General features: G+C 35.5%; 1 protein-coding gene across 3 annotated transcripts in view; it reads right to left on the bottom strand.

The window, feature by feature from the left end:
- MYEF2 (myelin expression factor 2) overlaps positions 1 to 21,061 on the bottom strand; it is a 38,825-nt gene extending 17,764 nt beyond the window's left edge. For 2 of the 3 annotated variants that reach the window (XM_023227191.2, XM_023227192.3), the window contains exons 1-9: positions 20,777 to 21,061; positions 10,776 to 10,984; positions 9,497 to 9,549; positions 8,278 to 8,285; positions 8,090 to 8,183; positions 1,874 to 2,065; positions 1,003 to 1,156; positions 401 to 450; positions 219 to 282 (exon numbers count right to left, since the gene is read on the bottom strand). In XM_023227191.2, coding sequence (XP_023082959.1) covers positions 219 to 282; positions 401 to 450; positions 1,003 to 1,156; positions 1,874 to 2,065; positions 8,090 to 8,183; positions 8,278 to 8,285; positions 9,497 to 9,549; positions 10,776 to 10,984; positions 20,777 to 20,937 — 985 coding nt within the window. In that variant the 5' untranslated portion in view covers positions 20,938 to 21,061. The remainder of the gene's footprint in view (positions 1 to 218; positions 283 to 400; positions 451 to 1,002; positions 1,157 to 1,873; positions 2,066 to 8,089; positions 8,184 to 8,277; positions 8,286 to 9,496; positions 9,550 to 10,775; positions 10,985 to 20,776) is intronic. The other variant, XM_023227194.2, reaches the window with a different exon arrangement.
- Positions 21,062 to 21,104: the final 43 nt, after the last annotated feature.

The raw sequence follows: 21,104 nt of genomic DNA, 5'->3' as shown, positions 1-21,104 counted from the left end.
AATGTATTGCTGATCAGTCAGGAAAAGTTACCAAAAAGAAAACAAAGATGGCACACAACAGTCTTCTTAACCAATAGTGTCAAACTATCTTCATAACTCCAAACTAATCCCAAATTGTGAGAAACTAGGATGTAGGCACAAAAACAAAGTTTTGCTTAGCACATAATAAAACAAACCCAAAAAAGTCTATGTTGTTTCTCATAATAGCTTTTACTTACGTGGTAATTGCGGTGTTTTACTATCATGTGAACGGTACTCTTCATGAGGAACAGACTTGTCATCCTAATTGCGAGAAAGTTTATAATATGGTTAACATATTACCAGAAAGAACTGTAATGTAGAAGAGAGCCAATAAAAGATTTGAAGAGGTTGGAGGTTGAAGTGATATACAGGAACTCACCATTTTCACATGCATAGGTCTATCAAATAAAAACTGCCCATTGAACATAGCTGTTGGTTCAGTCAAGGAAAGCCAGTTAAGATAACTATAAAATTATACCAGAACACAAACTAATTTTTAATAATCTTACAGTCCAACTATCTCTGATATTTTAATTAACATCTTTAATACTTATTGGTATTAGCCACTCAAAAAAACATACTCAAAAAAATATTCAATTCTTTGCTTTATGGTTTTATTTCATCAATAAGATGTATTTTTAATTCAACCATTGAAAAAAGTAAACTTGTAAGCCTTCGCTTAAAGTAAATTCATTAATATACAACGGATTACACAATTGTTAAATGCATGTATACAATTAATTGCGGTAGGAAGAGAGAAAAGAAAAAACTTCATTATCAGCCCTGTACAATATGGCCAACTCAAGTTTTAAGAGTGACTTTAATACTTGGACCTAGTAAGGGTTTTATTTGCTGGAGACTAAAGTCTAACACACATCTCTAAGCCAGGCAACCTTAAATTCAATTACCCCCTGCCAAAAAAAAAGGTGGTATTATGCTTCTTCAACCTCATAACCAATGCTGAAATGTAAATCAGGATACAAATTGCTTGAACTGCTTCAATTGCTTGCTCAAAAGTGACAGTGCCCATTCCTCTGCTCTTGCCATCTTTGTCTTCTTTAATATCTGCCCGCTTCACAGTTCCAGCTATGCTGAACACTTCCTTTAGCTTCTTCCAACCAACTTTGAAGTCAAGCTTAACATAAAATTGTATAGTTACATACCTAATAAATCCTTCTCCCCATCTGCAAATACAAAAGAATCTTTTCTAAACTCTTAAAACCATAAAGAACTATAATTCTAGTTCAACAACATATTGATAATGTTCAAATTTAAAAACATCTTCAGTTGTTTAAAATCATTTAAGCTACATCTACATTGTTCCTTATCCTTATTTTTTTTAATTTCCAAAATCATCTCTCAAACTGCTCAAACCTGTTTTTTACATTTGAAACTTGCACATCTATTTTTACCAAGAGAAATCCAGATTTTGAAAAGTATTGTTTTCACTGACTTTCAAATGCTTAGAACAAATGACAAACCAACTAGGACATGCATATTCACAAATATCAAGGCTACAAAAAAGAAATCCATTTACCAATATAAACCACAACACATACAATTTCAAGAACTGCTTGAATGTGTATAAATTGCACAGTTCTGTGTTTAAAAAATCCAAATAGTTGTATTTAAACTCTAACCTTGTGTGTCTGTGTGTGTGTATATATATATATACGTATGTATACACGTCAACTGATTTTGAGTTTACAATAATTACTGTTTCACTTACTTTAGTTAAAAATAAAAAATAAATAAAAACAAGCAAAATGTTTTATAAACCTAATAACTCATTTATTTAATCAAATTATCTATCTATCTGAATGACAAGTTTTAGACTAAAGCTTGAACTTACATTGGCAACAAAAATTGTGGAACCAAGTCTACCGGCCTGCAAATTACTGATGACTTCAGGAGGAATGTTTGGATTATTGAGAATGGAAGGTGGTAAATTCATCAACCCTGATCCCATATCAGGGACATGTCCTCCTGGAAACGATCCTCCTGTTCGCTGCAATGCCCTACGAGCATTTTCTCCATCAGGATCCTATAACACACATTGAATGTTAAATTCCACTAAATACATCAGTTCTATATAATTACAATAACAACTTAAATTCTACAGTAGCTATCCCTTCTGACTCAAATTATTGACCCTCTTGAAGAGTGAGCTTTTTTTCTCATCCAGAGAACTGAGTCCCATAAAAACCTGTGGATAGACAAAAGATTTCAGCCTCCAGAGATGTCAGTTAAATATTTTTTTCCAATCACTAAAGCCACTTAAGAACTTGAAATTAGTTTAATTTTGCTCTCACACTAGGGTACAAGTATACATACAATTAACTCGAAGAAGAGCGAAGTACTCACTGCGACTTTTCCTTCCAAAATGTAGGAATGGTGAATTCTCACTACTGGATGCCCAATGGAATGCCAAATTCAGACTAATTCAAAGCTTTTCAATAGTGGAACAGACTGTTATAAAACCCAAATACTAGGGTAGAGGATAGGATGGTCGATTGTAATCTGTAAATTTTATTCCTGAACAAAATACAATTACCCACCTTCTAAACTCTTACCTTCTTCAACAATGATTATAACCTGAGATGGAGGAGGGGAGAGATAAAGGAGGGCTAAGTGTCCAAGTGAGAAATTACATTAAACATTGTTTTTTTGTTAGGTTCATTAATTTTGTAAGAGAAACACCCTACCCTTTAAACAAAACCAAACACGCACACACACATGCACTCACACAAACATAAATGTCCTTCTCACTCACCCCAGTAGGTGTAATACTAAAAAACTAAAATGAATAAACAAAAACCACATAAACACACTGATAGACTATCATCTGCAATGCCAAATGATTATGTTAAAGGTAATCATCATCATTACTTCTCCATCTTTAGGCTAAGATGAAGTGTAAAGGCAACCATCAAATCTACTTTGCTGGCCTCAGTCTGGGAATACAGTACTAATAAAAAGGAAGTTGGGTGACTTTAATAAATTATCTAGGATGGATGGAGAATAAAAGATGAAAAGGTAGATGAAATAATAAAACCATTCTGGCTTCCAACATACTTCTTCACTATGAAGGAATAAAAAGGATTACAAAAGAAAAAAAAAGTATCAAAGAATACTTCAAAACATGTTAATAAATAATAAATTATTTAGGTCCGAGGATTCAAAAAGAGGTAAAAATACAAAATTTAGGATAGTGGCTACCTATGGGGAAGAAAGATAACTCAGAAGAGAAGATGTTTCCTGAACTAGTATAGTAAGCTATTTCAGTTGTCTGCGCTTGTAACATTAACAAGATGTATTGCTGTGCTCATCTTTTATACACATGTATATGACAGAAATATACACACTTACAATACATGCATGCATATATAAAACATATATAAAATAAAATGTATATAAAACAAACCACCTACTATATAACATGACTTCTACTCTTCTTTTCCCCTTGCTGGCCTACAGTAGCAGTTTATAACCGCTACTATTCTGCATTTAATTAAATGAAACAAAAAATGTAATTCTAAAGTCTGTTAAGGAACATTGGAAATACACCTTCCTTTGACTTTCCTCAGTAGCAGTTCTAAGCATTCATTCCACCCACACCTCTATAAATCAGATATCCCAGGAAAGGGACTGCCAAAGTGACATTAATCCAAAAAAGTCAACTGAATAAATCCCTCATCATTTAGCTGGGCCAAATTTAGCCTTTTTTTTTTTTCTCTTAAAAAAAGTTAAAAATGGTGGCATCCTCTTTCAACTTGGATTATATAACTGCAGGGTCTCTGAAATATTACTGAGAATCTACAGTATGCTGAAACTTAAAGGAACACAATAACATGGCTTTGATAGTTAGCATCCAACAAACTTTTTTTTCCAATAAAAGAAAAAGACACTAAGAATCTGTAGTACTTGTCCTTTGAAGAGAAAGAGAAAACAGAAAATTGTCAGCTCGGTGCAAAAGTAAATGCAGTTTTTGCCATTATTTTAATTCAAAGCTTTTTTTTTAATGGCAAAAACTGCATTTACTTTTGCACCAACCTAACATAATCCTCAAAATTATCATTCTGATTATTATAATTTAAAGAAAATTAAGATACCAACATATTTCTGAAGCACTGGCCCTGGCTTATACATAAAAACCACCAAATAATTGGCTGACACAAATCACAACAGTCAAAATTTTTCTATACATTCCCGCTAATAACTTTTTAAATAATAAACCCCCAGACATAAACAGGACTAGAATAATTTGGAAGCAAACTCAAATAAAGGGACCTGGGATACATGTTATACGTTGGTAGCATGGCCTTTAATTTCAAGCTATTATCTCACACTCAGGAACAAGAGACTCTTGGACAGGAATAACAATCATTATTACTACAGCTAACATTGATTATGTAGTTTAAAATATTTTGAGCACTGTGCTTAGTGCTTTGTATAATGGTAATATCACAAGTATAATAAATAGCCAACACTAAATGGTTTACATATATTAACTCTTCGAGTCCCGATAGCACTACAAGGTAGGTGCTATTATTACCCCCATCTTAGTAATACGAAAACAAAGGAGAAAGTTTAAGTAATTTACCCTGAGTTAGAGAGGTTCTCTGATGCCAGAGCTTCTTACCATGTATCTCATTTAATCCTCATAAAAAATCCTATTGGGTAAATAAAAGCACATTTCGTTTTATTGTGCTTCACTTTACTGCACTTTGCAGATATTGCACTTGTTGCAAATTGAAAGTCTGTAACAACCCCGTGTCCAGCAAGCCTATCAGCACCATTTCCCCAACATGTGCTCACTTTGTGTCTCTGTATCACATTTTGATAATTCATGCAATATCTCAACCTTCTTCATTATTATCTGTCATGGTGACCTGTGATTAGTGATCTTAGATGTTTTAATTGTTTTGGTGCACCATCAACTGTGCCTAAATAAAACAGAGAACTTAATCAATAAATGTTCTGATTGCTCCACCAACCAAGCCGTTCCACATCTCTCTCCTTTGCCTCAGGCCTCCCTATTCCAAGACACAAATAATATTGAAATTAGGCCAATTAATAATTCGAAAATGGCTTCTAAGTGTTCAAGTAAAAGAAAGAGTTGCAAGTCTCTCACTTTAAATCAAAAGCTAGACATAGTTAAGCTTAGTGAGGAAGGCATGTCAAAAGTTCAGACGGGTGAAAAGCCAGGCCTCTTGCATCGGAGTTCCTGAAGGAAACTTAAAGTGCTACTCCAGTGAACACATGAATGATGAGAAAGTGAAACAGCCTTAATGCTATTTCAAAAACGGGTAAAAACACAACATTTAAGATACTTGTTACCTTTGGGGAAGGATAACACAACAGAAAAGATGCTTCTTGAACTATTAAGATACTTCACTTGTTTGTGCTTACAACATTTCAGTGGTCTGAAAGTTTCAGTGGTTTGAACAGAAGATCAAAGCAGCCTTATCATTCCCTTAAGCCAAAGCCTAATCCAGAGTAAGGCCTTAACTCTCTTCAATTCTATGAAGGCTGAGAGAGGTGAGAAAGGTGCAGAAGAAAAGTTTGAAGCTGGTTCATGAGATTTAAGGAAAGAAGCCATCTCTATAACATAAAAATACAAGTGAAGCAGCAAGTGCTGATGTAAAAGCTGCAGCAAGTTATCCAGAAGACCTAGCTAAGATCATTGATGAGATGGCTACACTAAACAATAGATTTTCAGTGTAGATGAAACAGTCTTCTACAGAAAGAAGATGCCATCTAGGACTTTCAGAGTTAGAAGGGAGAAGTCAGTGTTTGGCTTCAAAGCTTCAAAGGGCACACTGACTCTTCTATTAGGGGCTAATGCAACTGGTAACCTTAAGTTGACTTGAAGTCAATGCTCATTTACCATTCTGAAAATCCTAGGGCCCTTAATAATTAGGCTAAATCTACTCTGTCTGTGTTCTATAAATGAAATAACAAAGCCTGGATGACAGCACGTCTGTTTACAGAATAGTTGGCTGAATATTTTAAGCCCACTGTTGAGACCTCTTGCTCAAAAAAAAAAAATCCTTTCAAAACATTACTGCTCATTGACAATGCACTTGTCACCCAAGAGTGCGAAAGAAGATATACAAGAAGACTAACATTGTTTGCAGGCCTATTAACACAATATCCATTCTGTAACCCATGAATCAAGAAATAATTTTAACTTTCATTATTTAAGAAATATAATTTGTAAGGCTACTGCTGTCATAGACAGTGATTCTTCTGATAGATCTGGGCAAAGTAAACTAAAAATCTTCTGAAAAGAATGCACCATTCTAGATGTCATCAAGAATATCTGTGATTCATAAGGCCAAAATATCAATATTAACAGGAGTTTGGAATAAACAGATTCTAATCCTAATGGATGACTTTAGGGCTTCAAGACTTAAATGGTGAACATAACTGAAAGTGCAAGAAAACTAGAACTAGAAGTGGATCCTGAAGATGTGACTAAATTGCTGCAACCTCATGATAAAACCTAAACAAATTAGGAGTTGCTTCTCGTACGAGCAAAGAAAGTCATTTCTTGAGATGGAATCTACACCTGGTGAATATACTATGAACACTGTTGAAATGGCAACAAAGGATTTAGAATATTACATAAACTTAGTTGATAAAGCAGCAGCAGGTTTGAGAGGACTGACTTCAATTCTGAAGGAAGTTCTACCATAGGTAAAATGTTATCAAACAGCATCACATGCTTCAGAGAAATCTTTTATGAAAGGAAGAGTCAATTGATACAGCAAACTTCACTGTTCTTATTTTAAGAAATTGCGACAGCCACCCCAAACTTTAGCAACCACCACCCTGATCAGTCAGCAGCCATCAGCACTGAGGCAAGACTCTCCACCAGCAAAAAGATTACAATGAAAGCTCAAATGATCACTAGCACTTTCAACAATAAAGTATTTTTGAATTAAGGCATGTATATTGTGCTTTTAGACATAATGCTATTGCTTTAAATAGAATATAGTATAGTATAAACGTAACTTTTATGGGTACTGCAAAACCAAAACATATATGTGACACACTTTATTGTTTTATTTGCTTTATTGCAGTAGTCTGGAACCAAACCTGCAATAGCTCCAAGGTATGTCTCTATTATTAGCAGTACTACTACAATCACTTCAGTTTAGAGAATTAAGTAGCATGTCCAGACACCCACTAGAAAGTGATAAAGCCAGGAATCAAATCATTACTATACAATTAAATACTATACAATTAAATGTTGACAGTACTGCTCTACAACTAATGATTAGCATCAGTAGTACAAAATCTTCAGGGTCCCAAAGTTACACTATTTATCTCTTTTAACAGATTTTAGCAAGTATATGCATGTAACAGGTCTGTAATCAAACTATTAAGATTAACAATACAAAATAAAGGAACCCACGAAGATGAGGGATATTCAAGCCAATCATTCTCAAGGTTAAACTGTAAATGATTTGTTTGTATCTTCTAGTCATTTTTTGTCTACCTATTTACACTGCTACAATTTTGTACAAAGAGGACATTTCCATTTTAGGGGATTCCAACTTCTATTTATAAATTTCACTAATAGAGTTATAATTTTTTCTTAAATTTTAATCTAGTACAGTTTCCAAGTAACTCTGATAAAAAGTGAGTATCAGTTTTATTCAAATCCATAACATATTTGCATCAACTAACCTTTAATCATCAATTACAAGGATGTTATATTTCTCAAATTAAATAACAAAATCTAAAAATTGAAAATGTCTGTACCAAATAAACTCAGCACCTAAAGTTTATCCCCTTTGAATTTCTAGGTCCTCAAATTTATAAAAATTATGTGCTTTTATTTTTAACAACTTGGAACAAATCAAGTATATAGGATAACTGCTTGAAAGCAAATATAAAATCATGTACAAGTAAAATTATCATCAATATATAATGCTTTAATAAACATCTATGCTTTAAAAAAAAGTTGTAGTCAGGCAAATATATTACCAAATTGAAAATCCAAGGAAAGCGTGTCTTTATAGTCAAATGTTTAAATTCTAAATATAAGAAATCTTACCTCTTTAATATTTAGGGGTCTTCCACTAAGATCATATTTGTTCATAGTTTCTAGGGCTTTCTTTACAAATTCTTCATCTTTGAATTCAACCACACTTAACAGGGAAAAAATTTATAGGAAATGTTTACGTGCTAATTTTTTTCCAAAGTTTAATTTAATTTAAGATACTGGAAGAAAAAATTTCTTACCCACAACCCTATATCCAGGTAGATTTGTCAAAACATGCAAAAGAAAAAGTTTTAGATCAGTACATGAATAATCAGTTCTAACATTTCAGTCATTAAGGCAATTAATAATATGGTAGAATCACTTCACCTTTTATATCTCCAGAACATAACAGGCGAGGAACCACACATTTTCTCTAAATTTTAAAATATATCTATTAAAAACAGTAGAATCTAACATGTAACAAGCTTGGAGCACAGTTTTTACTTTTAGGTGACTTTTCATTAAGTTAAAACTAATGTCACTGCACAAATTAAATCAACAGTAATTCAAGGAAATAACTAAAGGCTCCAATATACCTATCCTTCTATAGTTACAAATATTTTCAAAAGATGTATTATCTACGACATATTTTTCAATTCTATTAGAATCAAAATAGTGAATATTAATTTTATTTTTAACAAGTTCTCTATTAGATTAAAACTGGCTGCACATTTAACAGCACCCAGTTGGAAGTATGTAAAAATCACCTACAAACTAGTAATAAATTAATTTGAAGAGTTATTTAAAAAAAAATTCCCTGTGATTGCCATTCAAAGTCCCATTTGAATGTAATGACAAAGTTTTTATTCATCATGCACCCAACTGGTTTTACTAACATAATTAAACATTGCTAAGAGTTTTCCATTGTATTCTTCAGTATATTGCATTCTTGTTGCTAAAAATCAAAATATACTATCAACCAATTCCTTCTATGTCAATGTAATCGTAAATGTCATTCATACCAATTGGTCAGAGCACTGCCTCTTATGTAGTCCTGCAGGCTACCAAATTGAGCTTTTCAGTAAAATTTCAAAAATACATTCTGAACTAACACCTTTAAGCTATAGTCCCCTCAAAAAACTCAGGAATATTATCAATTCAGTGACTTTTAAAGTATCCTTGAAGACATCAAAATACAACAAAAAAAATCCTATGCTAAAATCTTATTGGCTAAGAAGAAGTATTACCTTAGAGCATTGGAAAAGTGAATGCCCTTTTTGAGTGTTTACAAAACCCATCCCTTCCAGGCAGCGAGGTTTGTATAAGTGTCAGACTTGCTGGTATAGAGCCTCAAATCTTGTATAATAAAGTAAAACAAAATGAAACTTAAGTTTCCAAAAACTGGTACAAGTATTATACAAAAAGTAAACTGCTGAGGAACTTTTAAACCTCAAGCAGATTATTGCCCACAGCACTTACCCTTGATTTTCCTTCCGCATCCTTAAAGAGCTCCACGTATGTAACCTCACCAACTACATAAGACATACAAAAGGAAGATACCAAGAAACAATACATTTAAACACCAGTATCTTGCTTTACTGCACACCTGTGCACAACTCTACAGAGAAGCACCTATTATTCACCAACAATCAAAACCAGACCAACATACCTCCTATCAATGGCTATGTAAATTTAACTAATTTTCAGAAATGTACATCATCCACGTTCTCTAAAAAAAAGCTAACAACCATATTAACCTAATTCATACTACAGATCATATTTTGGCCAGCATGATATAGTTGGTGAACAAATGCACATATACATACAAATGGTCCCTTAACCTATCATATTAAAAAACATCAACATTAGCACTTTTCAAATAACTTTGGTCAGCCTACACACAACAGCTGTTTTAAGGTGACTTTCTACCTGAATGTCTTCAATCATGTTTGCCATCAGTAAACTAAATTTACAAATCATGCTTCACAGCAAGCCACACACTTTCTAAATAAAGTCAATGAATAAAACCAATCAAATAGTTGTCACCTTACAACAGACACACCAATGCAATTTTTTAAAAAAAATTTATTAGAAGAGATCAGCCTCAAAGCCAAGTACATAGTTTGCAGGACTGTTGAAACTCAATTTTTCAAGAGATAACAAAACTAGCTTTTACAAGATCAAGTATTGAAATTATTTTTCCCCAAAACCAACCATGTATATAAGATGAAGGTTTTCAGATTATTCTGAAAACAAAACTGCAACAGCAGTAATGCAATTTTAATTTAGAACTGCAAAGACAGCATCATGGCAGTCATGACAATGCAAACAAAATAAATTCCACAGCCAGATTCCAGACTCCACCAAGATAATAACAAAACAGCTTTTGGAAAAAAAATAATCAGACCTTATTATTCATTCTTTAACACGCTAAATGTATTACTTAACTGATGCAATAGCCCTTTTAAAATCTGTAAAAACTTCAACTAGACAAAGCAATCACTTTAACAAAATTCTTGGTGGCATGCATATGCTGGCTCGCTACTATCCCACTAAAATGGCAAAAAGAAAAATATCCATACTACCTTGTAATGAAATTGTGTCAAGTGAAAGAAGAGGAAAAGATTAATTCACATGTCAAGAAATAAAAATCAATTTTTTGAGTCTGCGTGGCTCAGAGGAATAAAAATGTTTGTGTAGTTCCCTCCCCTGTCTATATGAAGATTATCCAACAGTGGGTTATTTCAGAGATAGTTACCTTTCTCTCTCATTAGATCTTTAATAGCTTGCCATTTCATGTCATATGGGATGTTGCTAATGAAAACTCTGTTACGATTTGGACCCTTCTTTTCTCCAGTGCCCGAATTCTTGTCTTTTGAATACGGATGAAATCTATTGGCCTTCTTACTTCCTGTAGATTTTTCCTTTAAGTCAGATTTCTCTTCTTTCGCTGACTCATCATTCTCCCTGTGAATTAAAAAAAAAAAAAAATCAAACAAACAAAAACCCTCAGTTGTGCTTATAAGAATGGAAGTCTATATTAAACAAATATTTCATATTTATCACTTCACAAAACTCTCCACTAAGCTAGACCTCAGCAAAGTAGCTGGAGAATCAGCCTGAGAGCTTTGAAATTACCCAGTGCTATTTCAAAGCAAGAGTTTGGCTTCTCATTTAACAGTCCTCATTTTTCTTCCCACATTAAATAGTTGTAAGCATCCAAACAATCACCCAGTTTTTCCCACCACACTACTTAATTAATAAATGCTATTAGACTGGAAAGAGGGAAGAGCAGATAATTTTACTTCTAAGGTATCTAAAACTGCCACCTTTGATGGAGAATTAACTTTCTGGGCATCATTAAAAACTTTTTTAAAAAACTAATTTACACAATGATACTCTGAAAAAAGTTCATCTCTTAAAGGTTAATACTTTCTTCTCAGAACTTTCTCCTCCCTTATTAGAAGCATAATTAAAATACAAAGTTATGTCTATAATTCCACATCTATATATGTATATACTTATATTAAGATTCTCAAACTTTCTTCTATTCCCAGTTTTGATCAACACAGAAAGCTTATAAAGTATCCTAATATTTTATGTTACATTTTAACCTATAAACTAGAATAGGGTACTTCATCAAATTATACAGTTTCATTAATATTACCTACAATGGGTAATGTAGGACAGGAGCAGTACCTAAAAGCAACATAAGCCAACATTTTATAAACCTGATTTTTTTTTTTGAGACAGAGTTTTGCTCTGTCGCCCAGGGGTGAAGTGCAGTGGTACAATCTTGGCTCACTGCAGCCTCTACCTCCTACGTTCAAGCAATTCTCTGCCTCAGCCTCCTGAGCAGCTGGGATTACAGGTGCCCACCACCACACCCAGCGTATTTTTAGTAGAGATGGGGTTTCACCATCTTGGCCAGGCTGATCTTGAACTTGTGACCTCATGATCCACCCACCTTGCCTCCCAAAGTGCTGGGATTACAGGCATGAGCCACTGCGCCCAGCCAAATCTGATTTTTAATGAGGCCTTAACTAGAAAAAAAAGTAATTTATAACACTGTAATCACAGTGCAACTCTATGATGTCATATGCCAACCATCCAAAAGATTCAGGCATACACTTAAACCCTATAGATAAAAATTTGGATTTATATTTTAAAATGCAGTTTACTTTTAAAAACAAGTCATTTTTACAGAACAAACAATAGTGTTTTTTTGTTGTTGTTTTTTGTTGTTGTTTTTTGAGACAGAGTCTCATTCTGTCACCCAGGCTGGAGTACAGTGGCAAGATCTCGGCTCACTGCAATCTCCGCCTCCTGGGTTCAAGGAATTCTCCTTTCTCAGTCTCCCAAGTAGCTGGAATTACAGGTGTCTGCAACCACACCCAGGTAATTTTTATATTTTTAGTAGAGACGGGGTTTCAACATGTTGGAAAGGCTGGTCTCAAACTTCTGACCTCAGGTGATCCACCCACCTCGGCCTCCCAAAGTGATGGGATTACAGGTGTGAGCCACTGTGCCTGGCCAATAGATTTCTTATTTAAATAACTAAGTGCTCTAGTCAATTTAAAACTATTTTAATAACAAAACTTCAATTTTAAAGCAATTTTTCACAAACATTACTAATAATATCACTGTGGATAACACCTAGGAATCTAAATTTTTTTTAAAGCTTTCTGGATTATTCTGACAACAAATCAAGTTTCATGAGCCAGGCTCTAAATTATCTTCCAAGCCCAGCAATTCTGGTGACCCATACATTGCAATGCTCCTCACACACCTCTAACCGCAGTCATTTGTTACATAATATACGGAGCTTCTTTTTTTTTTTTTTTTTTTTTGAGATGGAGTCTCGCTTTGTCACCCAGGCTGGAGTGCAGTGGCCAGATCTCAGCTCACTGCAAGCTCCGCCTCCCGGGTTTTACGCCATTCTCCTGCCTCAGCCTCCAGAGTAGCTGGGACTACAGGCGCCCACCACCTCGCCCGGCTAGTTTTTTGTATTTTTTAGTAGAGACGGGGTTTTCACCGTGTTAGCCAGGATGGGATATACGGAGCTTCTTGAACACTACTCTTCTTTGTAGGTAACACAGCCATAAATATAGCATGCAAACCCTATAAGAACAAAAACTATCTGTTTTGGTATCACCAGCACCTCGCACAGTGACTGCATATAACACTGTGCTGTAATTTTTGAATGAATTAACAGTCAATTAAGAATCCATACTCATCTGAGCACAGATGTTGCCAGAAAAACTGCTAGAATAAAGACAGAGACATTTGGACCAAACTTGCTTTGCCATTTTTTTAGACCTTGAAAGGGATATCTTTACTATCAAACATATTCCTTCATCAGAAATGGCATGGCCTAGAGGGGAGTCTTCTCAACTGCCTAAATCTAGAAAGTACCTACCTGTCTGAACAGAGCAACACTTTTGAAAATGGCAGCAAGCAGCCAAAAGGCACAAAGGCCTTTTCTCTGGTTTCTGGGTACCACAGATAGAACAACAAACCTTTCTTTTTAATTCCCCAAAGGGCCTGTTGACATAACAGGCTTAGATGAATTCAATGAATGTTTGCAAAGTAACTGAGATTCTATTCAGTAAACAGATATCTATATAGTCTCTAGATTAATATCCCTTCCCCTGCCTATTTTCTTCCTGGATTAAACCAATTGTGAAAATTACACAAAGTTCTGAAGTACTTACAATGTTCTATTTTCTTGACTTGGGTGGGGTTACACAGATTAAGTATTTGCTTACAACAATCTGAAAATTCCATTAAAAGCAGTAACATTATACATAATATCTTCTTTTAAAAATTTACTCAAAGATGATCAAAGAAAGTAATTTCTTCATTTTCCCAAATAAGAAGCCTCTTAAAAATACTGCTAAACTGCTTGTCTACGATGTATGAACTAAAATTTACCTTAAGTTTCTTCCCAGTGTATAACAAAAAAAGAAAAAAAAAATCTATAAAAGGCATAACAGTTTAGAGGCTACAGCAATGATCTGTTACGAAACTGAGCCATAATTATATAATTTCTGAACTATTTCCAAGTCATAAATACTTTGGAAGAGAAAGTAAAAATATAAGTGAAAACTATTAAGGAAATGATGCTACATAATTCCAAAATATTGGTACTACCTCCAGAATTCCATGTACTAAATTCCCAAACTGCTCATTTGGACAACCACTCCCACAATGTACTTAAAATAAAAACTCTAAAATAGTCATAAAAATGTTATCTATTCTTAAAATTGAACTATGTGTATCTAAATTATAACATAAATTTCTGAAAAAATCAACCTCCAACATCAAAAGAAGAAACATAGTTTTAACGTACGATTTTAAAAGTATACTGGTATAGTATCAGATCCAATATTAATCCCAGTTCCAGAGGAAAACTACCAGACGGCAGTTCAGAGCAACAAATGCCTACATTAAGAAAAACGACCGACCTCCAGTCCAGGTGTGGTGGCTCACACCTATAATCCCAGCACTTTGGGAGGCCAAGGCAGGTGGATCACTTAAGGTCAGTAGTTCGAGATGAGGCTGGCCAACATAGTGAAACTCCATTTCTACTAAAAATACAAACATTAGCCAGGGATAGTCATGCATGCCTATAATCCCAGCTGCTCAGGACGCTGAGGCAGGAGAATCACCTGAACCCAGAAGGCAGAGGCTGCAGTGAGCCGAGATCGCACCATTGCTTTTTTTTTTTTTTTTTTTTTTTTTTAGATAGATCAAGACTACAAAAAAAAAAAAAAAAAAAAGAATAAAGATCTCCAACAACCTAACTTCACACCTCAAGGAACTAGAAAAAAGAACTAAATCCAAAGTTAATAGAAAGAAGAAAATAACGAAAATCAGGGCAAAAATAAATGAAATATACTAGAAAAACAATAGAAAAGGTCAATAAAACTAAAAGTTGGTTTTTGAAAGATAAGCAAAACTGACAAAGATTAAGCTAGATTAAGGAGGGGGGAAACAATCAGAAATCAAAGAGGGAAAATAGAAAAATACATAAAGAAATCAAAGAGGAGACTTTATAACAGATACCACAGAAATACAGAGAATTATAATAAACTACTATTAACAATTATATACCAACTAATTGGATAACTTAGAAGAAATTAATAAATTCCTGGAAATATACAACTCACCAAGTCTGAATCACAAAAAATTAGAAAATCTGAACTGTCCAATAACAAGGGAGATAGGAGTCAGTAATCAAAAATCTCCCAAGAAAGAAAAGCCCAGCACCTGATAGCTTCACTGGTAAATTCTATCAAACATTTAAGAACTAATACCAATCCTTCTCAAACTCTTCCAAAAAACCGAATATGAGGAAACTCTTTCAAATCATTTTATAAGGCCAGATTACCCTGATAACAAAGCCAGACAAGGATCCTACAAGAAAAGAAAATTACGGGCAATATCCCTGATGAACACAGATGTAAAAATTCTCAACAAAATACTAGCAAACTAAATTCAACAGCACATTAAAAGGATCATACACCATAATCAAATGGTATCTATCTCAGGGATGCAAGGATGACATACATAAATCAGTAAATGTTATACACCACATTAACAGAATGAAGGATTTTTTAAAAATCAAAGATCATCTCAATAGATCCAGGAAAAGCATTTGACAAACTCAATATCCTTTCAAGATAAACACTCTCAACAAATTTAGTACAGAAGGAATGTTCCTCAACACAATAAAGATCATATACGACAACCCCATAGCTAATGTCATACTCAACAGTGAAAATTTGAAGGTTTTACTTCTAAGAGCAGGAAAAAGAGAAGATGCCTATGCTCACCACTTCTATTTAACATTGTACTGAAGGTCACAGCCAGAGCAATAGGCAAATAAAAGACATAAAAGGCAACCAAATTGGAGAGAAAGAAGTAAAATAATCTCTGTTTGCAGAAGATGTGATCTTACATAGAAAATTATTCAGAGAAAAATTTAAAGACACCACCAAAAAAACTATTAGAACAAATTCGGTAAAGTTATAGGATACACAGTCAACATTCAAAAATCCACTGCATAGCTACATACTACTACTAATAAACTATCCAAAAAATTAATTAAGAACACAATCTCATTTAAAATAGCACCAGAAAGAATAAAATATCTAGAAATAAATTTAACCAAGAAAGCTAAAGAGCTATACACTGAAAAACTATCAATGATAAAATTGAAAATAATACAAATGAAAGATACTCCATGTTCATAGATGAGAGGAAATAATATTGTCAAAATGTCCTTCCTACCCAAAATGACCTATAAATTCAACGTGATCTCTATCAAAATTCTAACAGCGTTTTTCACAGAAACAGATATATTCCTGAAATCCATATGAACCATAAAAGATCTCAAATGGCTAAAGCAATCTTGAACAAGAAGAAAAAGATAAAAACATCACACTACCTGATTCAAGTTATATTACAAATCTACGGTAATCAAAACAATATGGTACTGGCACAAAAACAAGACACACAGACCAATGGAACATAACAGAACACTCAAAAATACATCCCCAAGGATATGGTAAACTAATCTTTGACAAAGGCACCAAAAATATACAATGGTGAAAGGACAGTCTCTTCAAAAAATGGTATTGGGAGAACTAGATATTCACATACAAAACAAAATGAAAATGGATTAAAAATTTAAACATAACACCTAAAACCCTGTAACTCCCAGAAGAAAACACAAGAGAAAAGCTCCATGACCTTGGTCTTGGCAATGATTTTTTTTTTTTTTTTTTTGATATGACACCAAAAGCACAGACAACACAAACAAAAATAAACAATTAGGACTACATCAAAGTAAAAAGTTATTGCACAGCAAAGGAAACAATCAATGAAATAAAAAGGCAACCTAAGAAATGAGAGAAAACATTTGCAAACCATATATCCAATAAGGGATTAATATAAAAAATGTATAAGGAACTCATACAACTCAATAGCAACCCAATTAAAAAATGAGAAATGGATCCGAATAGATATTTTTCCAAAGAAGACACACCAATGGCCAAAAGATATATGAAAAAGTGCTCAATATCACTAATCGTCAGAGAAATACAACTCAAAACCACAATGCAATATCACTTCATCCCTGTTAGAATGACTTATCAAAACGTCAAAAGATAGCAAGTGTTGCTGAGGATGTGTAGAAAGAACTCTTAGATACTGCTGGTGGGAATGTATATTGGTACAGCCATTATGGAAAACAGCATCAAGGGTCCTCAAAAAATTAAAAACGAAACTACCATATGATTCATCAATGCTATTTTTGGGTATACATCCAAGGAAAATGAAATCACTATCTCAAAGAGATATCTGCACTCCCATGTTCACTGCATCATCCACAATACCCAAAGATATGGAAATGACTTAAGTGTCCACTGACAGATAAACGGTTAAAGGAAACATGATATATATTTTGTGTTTACACAACACATCCACACTGGAATATTATCATTTAGCCTTACAAAAAGAACAAAATCTTGCCATTTGCAACAACAGAGATAAACCTAGAGGACATTATGCTATGTGAAAAAAGCCAGACCCAGAAAGACAAATACTGCATGATCTCACTTACACACAGACTCTAAAAAAAGTCAAACTCAGAAGCAGCCTGTAGAAGGGTGTTTACCAGAGGTGGAGGGCAGCAGGGGATGGGGAAATGTTCTAAGGGCACAAACTTTCAGTTATAAGATGAGTAAGTTCTGTAGATCTAAGGCACAGTATAGTGACTATACTTAACATATTTACTGTATACTTGAAATTTGCTTAAAGAGTAGATCTTAAGTATTTTCAACACCAAAAAATATGGTAATTACGTGAGGTAACAGATATGTTAATTAGTTTGATTGTGGTACTCATTTCACAATTTATTTGTATAACAAAACATCACATTGTACACTTCAAAATATACAATTTTTGTCAATTTACCTCAATAAAGCTTGGGAGAACAGTTCCAGTCTTTACTCCTGATAAAAATCACTCAACTAAAAAACACATTACTTTGCTCCAATGCTTAAAATTTTATAATACCCTAATATAACTCTCAATCTCTACCTACTCCAAAGTTATACTTAATTACACATGAATAATAACGTTATAATAATACTGCTCTTTTCCCACCTATTTACTTTTAAGAAAAGGGGAGCCAGTATACCATTTGGCATTAAAAAAAGAAGACTAGGCCAGGCGCGGTGGCTCAAGCCTGTAATCCCAGCACTTTGGGAGGCCGAGACGGGCGGATCACGAGGTCGGGAGATCGAGACCATCCTGGCTAACATGGTGAAACCCCGTCTCTACTAAAAAAATACAAAAAACTAGCCGGGCGCGGTGGCGGGCACCTGTAGTCCCAGCTACTCAGGAGGCTGAGGCAGGAGAATGGCATAAACCCGGGAGGCGGAGCTTGCAGTGAGCTGAGATCCGGCCACTGCACTCCAGCTTGGGCGACAGAGCGAGACTCCGTCTCAAAAAAAAAAAAAAAAGAAGACTATAGTTGGAAAACGGATCTTTTCTAAAGGTGTGCACATGTAAACTAAATTCCCTGTATATGAGTTTCAGAAGCATAAAAGTTCACTTCTGCATTTCTTCCACAAATATTTACTAGGCCTTAAGAATACAAAGAAGAATAAGACATAGTGGTCTCCCACCCTCAAAAACTATGGATTAACCTCAGCAAATACTATTTCAATCCTGATGACAAGCAGTACTCTGTTCAATTCCAACCAACATATAATTTGGGGCAATATCATGATAATTTTTATAATCAACAATGAATTATTTTTATTAAAGATATAAGGTAATCAACTCAAGGTTTATGTATTGGGGTTGTCACCCACTCCTACTAGTTCACGAAGTCAAATAAAAAGGTCTAGGTCGCTACTAAGTTTGAAGGACTCATGCTGGATCATCACATATGTTCTTACAGAGTAGACAGTAAGTGAAATCCCTGAGAGTAAAACTGAACTCGATTCAACTTCTGGGAAAAAGAGAAAGGGATAGAGGTGAATTATAAGCAATATGGAAATAATCTATATTTACTAGTAATATGTCTTCACTTCTTCACCTTACATTTTTCTCTTCCTAAATGAGAAAAGGATTTTTTCTCCACCTTTCTCCTCTCTCTTTTTCCTGTCTTGCTATATCATGATGAGACTTTAGAAGGGATTAGAAAATCTGATGGAGGTTTAGATACCAAACTTCCGCTATATCAACACTAACCATACCGAAGTACAGGAGGGCTTCTCTCTGTAATTCAAGGCTGCACTTTTTGTTCAGGAGAAAAGATGGCATGTATACTCGTGTTTAGATATGAATAGCACATACTTTTCAGTTTATCATTCCGCTGGTTTTAATTTCTATTTTTAATGCCAAATTCTCGAAAGCCCACATTTTGGCAAGCAAGGTAGAAAGCGCTTCATTCATTTTCTAGTTCCTCAGTTACTGAGGTGAACAACTCTTCATCCAGGAACAAACTCCACTAAGTTCCAATCTCTTACACCTGCACCTCTATTCTCCTAGAAGATGCTGCTGCTCCTATTCAAACTCATTTGCGAGCAAGAGTGTCAAAGAGCTGGGGAGAGCTACCCTCATCTTATCTGCCACCAACTTATACACAGACTGGTCCAGGTCTTACCATACCATTTCAAACATTCTTATACAAAGGTCAGACAGGCCTTTCCCTTGCCTATTTTACTGTGAGCATATGTCTATTGCTTTCTGCTCTGAGGCATAACAGAGAAGGAAAAGGATGTTTTCACTAAATTATTAACATACTTTCAACTTCAGGTTTAAGGAGGTAGGCTTATGAAAGTAAGCGCTTAACTTCATATCCTCCCACAAATCAAGAACAAAGGGGAGCATAACATTTCCCTAGAACCAGAAATTATTATGGATTGGGGTCAACTAAATTATTTATAGGCACTGGTGACAGCTGCGACCTTAAAAGTTTTCCTTCATTTAGGGGAAAAAAAAAAAAAACTTAACCATCTATTATACCAAACTTAAGATAATCATACACTGAGTTGAAAAACATATATATACTCTCCACAGCTGACGCACATGACCCAGTGGGAAGGGAAGCCACGCACATCGCACATTTCCCTTTTGAAAGTACGTCTAGCCAATTCAAGAGTAACACAATACATACAGTCTAACAGCACATTATTAAACTTCCTCTCGGTATAAATCAGTTTAAAAATGAACACACACTTTAGAAAACAACAAAACACTAAACTTGTGAAGCTCAGAAAGAAGCCAGAGATATTCCTTTTAAATACGTTCTTGGTGGTTAGGAGGAAATGTCCGATGATGTCATCCCTAGATACTCCCTAGTGATGAACACTAACTACTGGTCCTTAAAGGGGGACCATTTTCCTGCAAACCGTGGCGTTCGCTGAGCTTTGCTCAAAGGTTCTTTAACCAAAGTCAGAAAAGAGGGGAGTCCGCTGTCTCGGGCTAGAGATCAGGGAGTAGCGCTGGTCCCCGGGCCCCCAGCCTCGGCTCCCGGGACCGCAGGCGGCCAGGCCTGGGGCGGGCGGGGAAGGGCCCGGGAGCGGCCCAGCTGCACCTGCTCCTCAGGCAGCCGATGGCCCGGGGGCGGGCCGGGGCCTGGGGGTGGTTATCCCCCATCAAGGCCCAGCCCGGCCTCTGGCCCCCCGGCCAACTCCCCGCCCCCCACCTCGCCCCGGTTCCCGGAGGAAAAGACAATACATTTTAACGCCATTGGAGCTGCTGCTGTGCTGCGGCTGCTGCTTCTCCGCCTCCGGGGGGTGCGGCTCTCGCCGCTGCTCGCCCGGCGGCTCCGCGGGCTGCAGGTGCGGGCTGTCGCCACCAGTGGCCCCGGGCACCTCGGCCTTGTTGGCGTCCGCCATCCCGCCGCCTCTGCCTCCGCCTCGGCCGCCTGAGCTGAGGGGCTCCGAGCGCGACAATGGCGGCTGCTGGGGAAGCGGTAACGGATCCCGATTTGAAAAGGCCCCGAGCGCTCAGTAACCCGGATCTCGCGAGAACCGGTCGAGCCTGGGCTACTGGGAGATGGTGT

This window comes from Piliocolobus tephrosceles, chromosome 6, assembly GCF_002776525.5.
Source record: "Piliocolobus tephrosceles isolate RC106 chromosome 6, ASM277652v3, whole genome shotgun sequence".
Taxonomy (NCBI): Eukaryota; Metazoa; Chordata; class Mammalia; order Primates; family Cercopithecidae; genus Piliocolobus; species Piliocolobus tephrosceles.
This window is presented reverse-complemented; position numbering and strand designations above follow the sequence as displayed.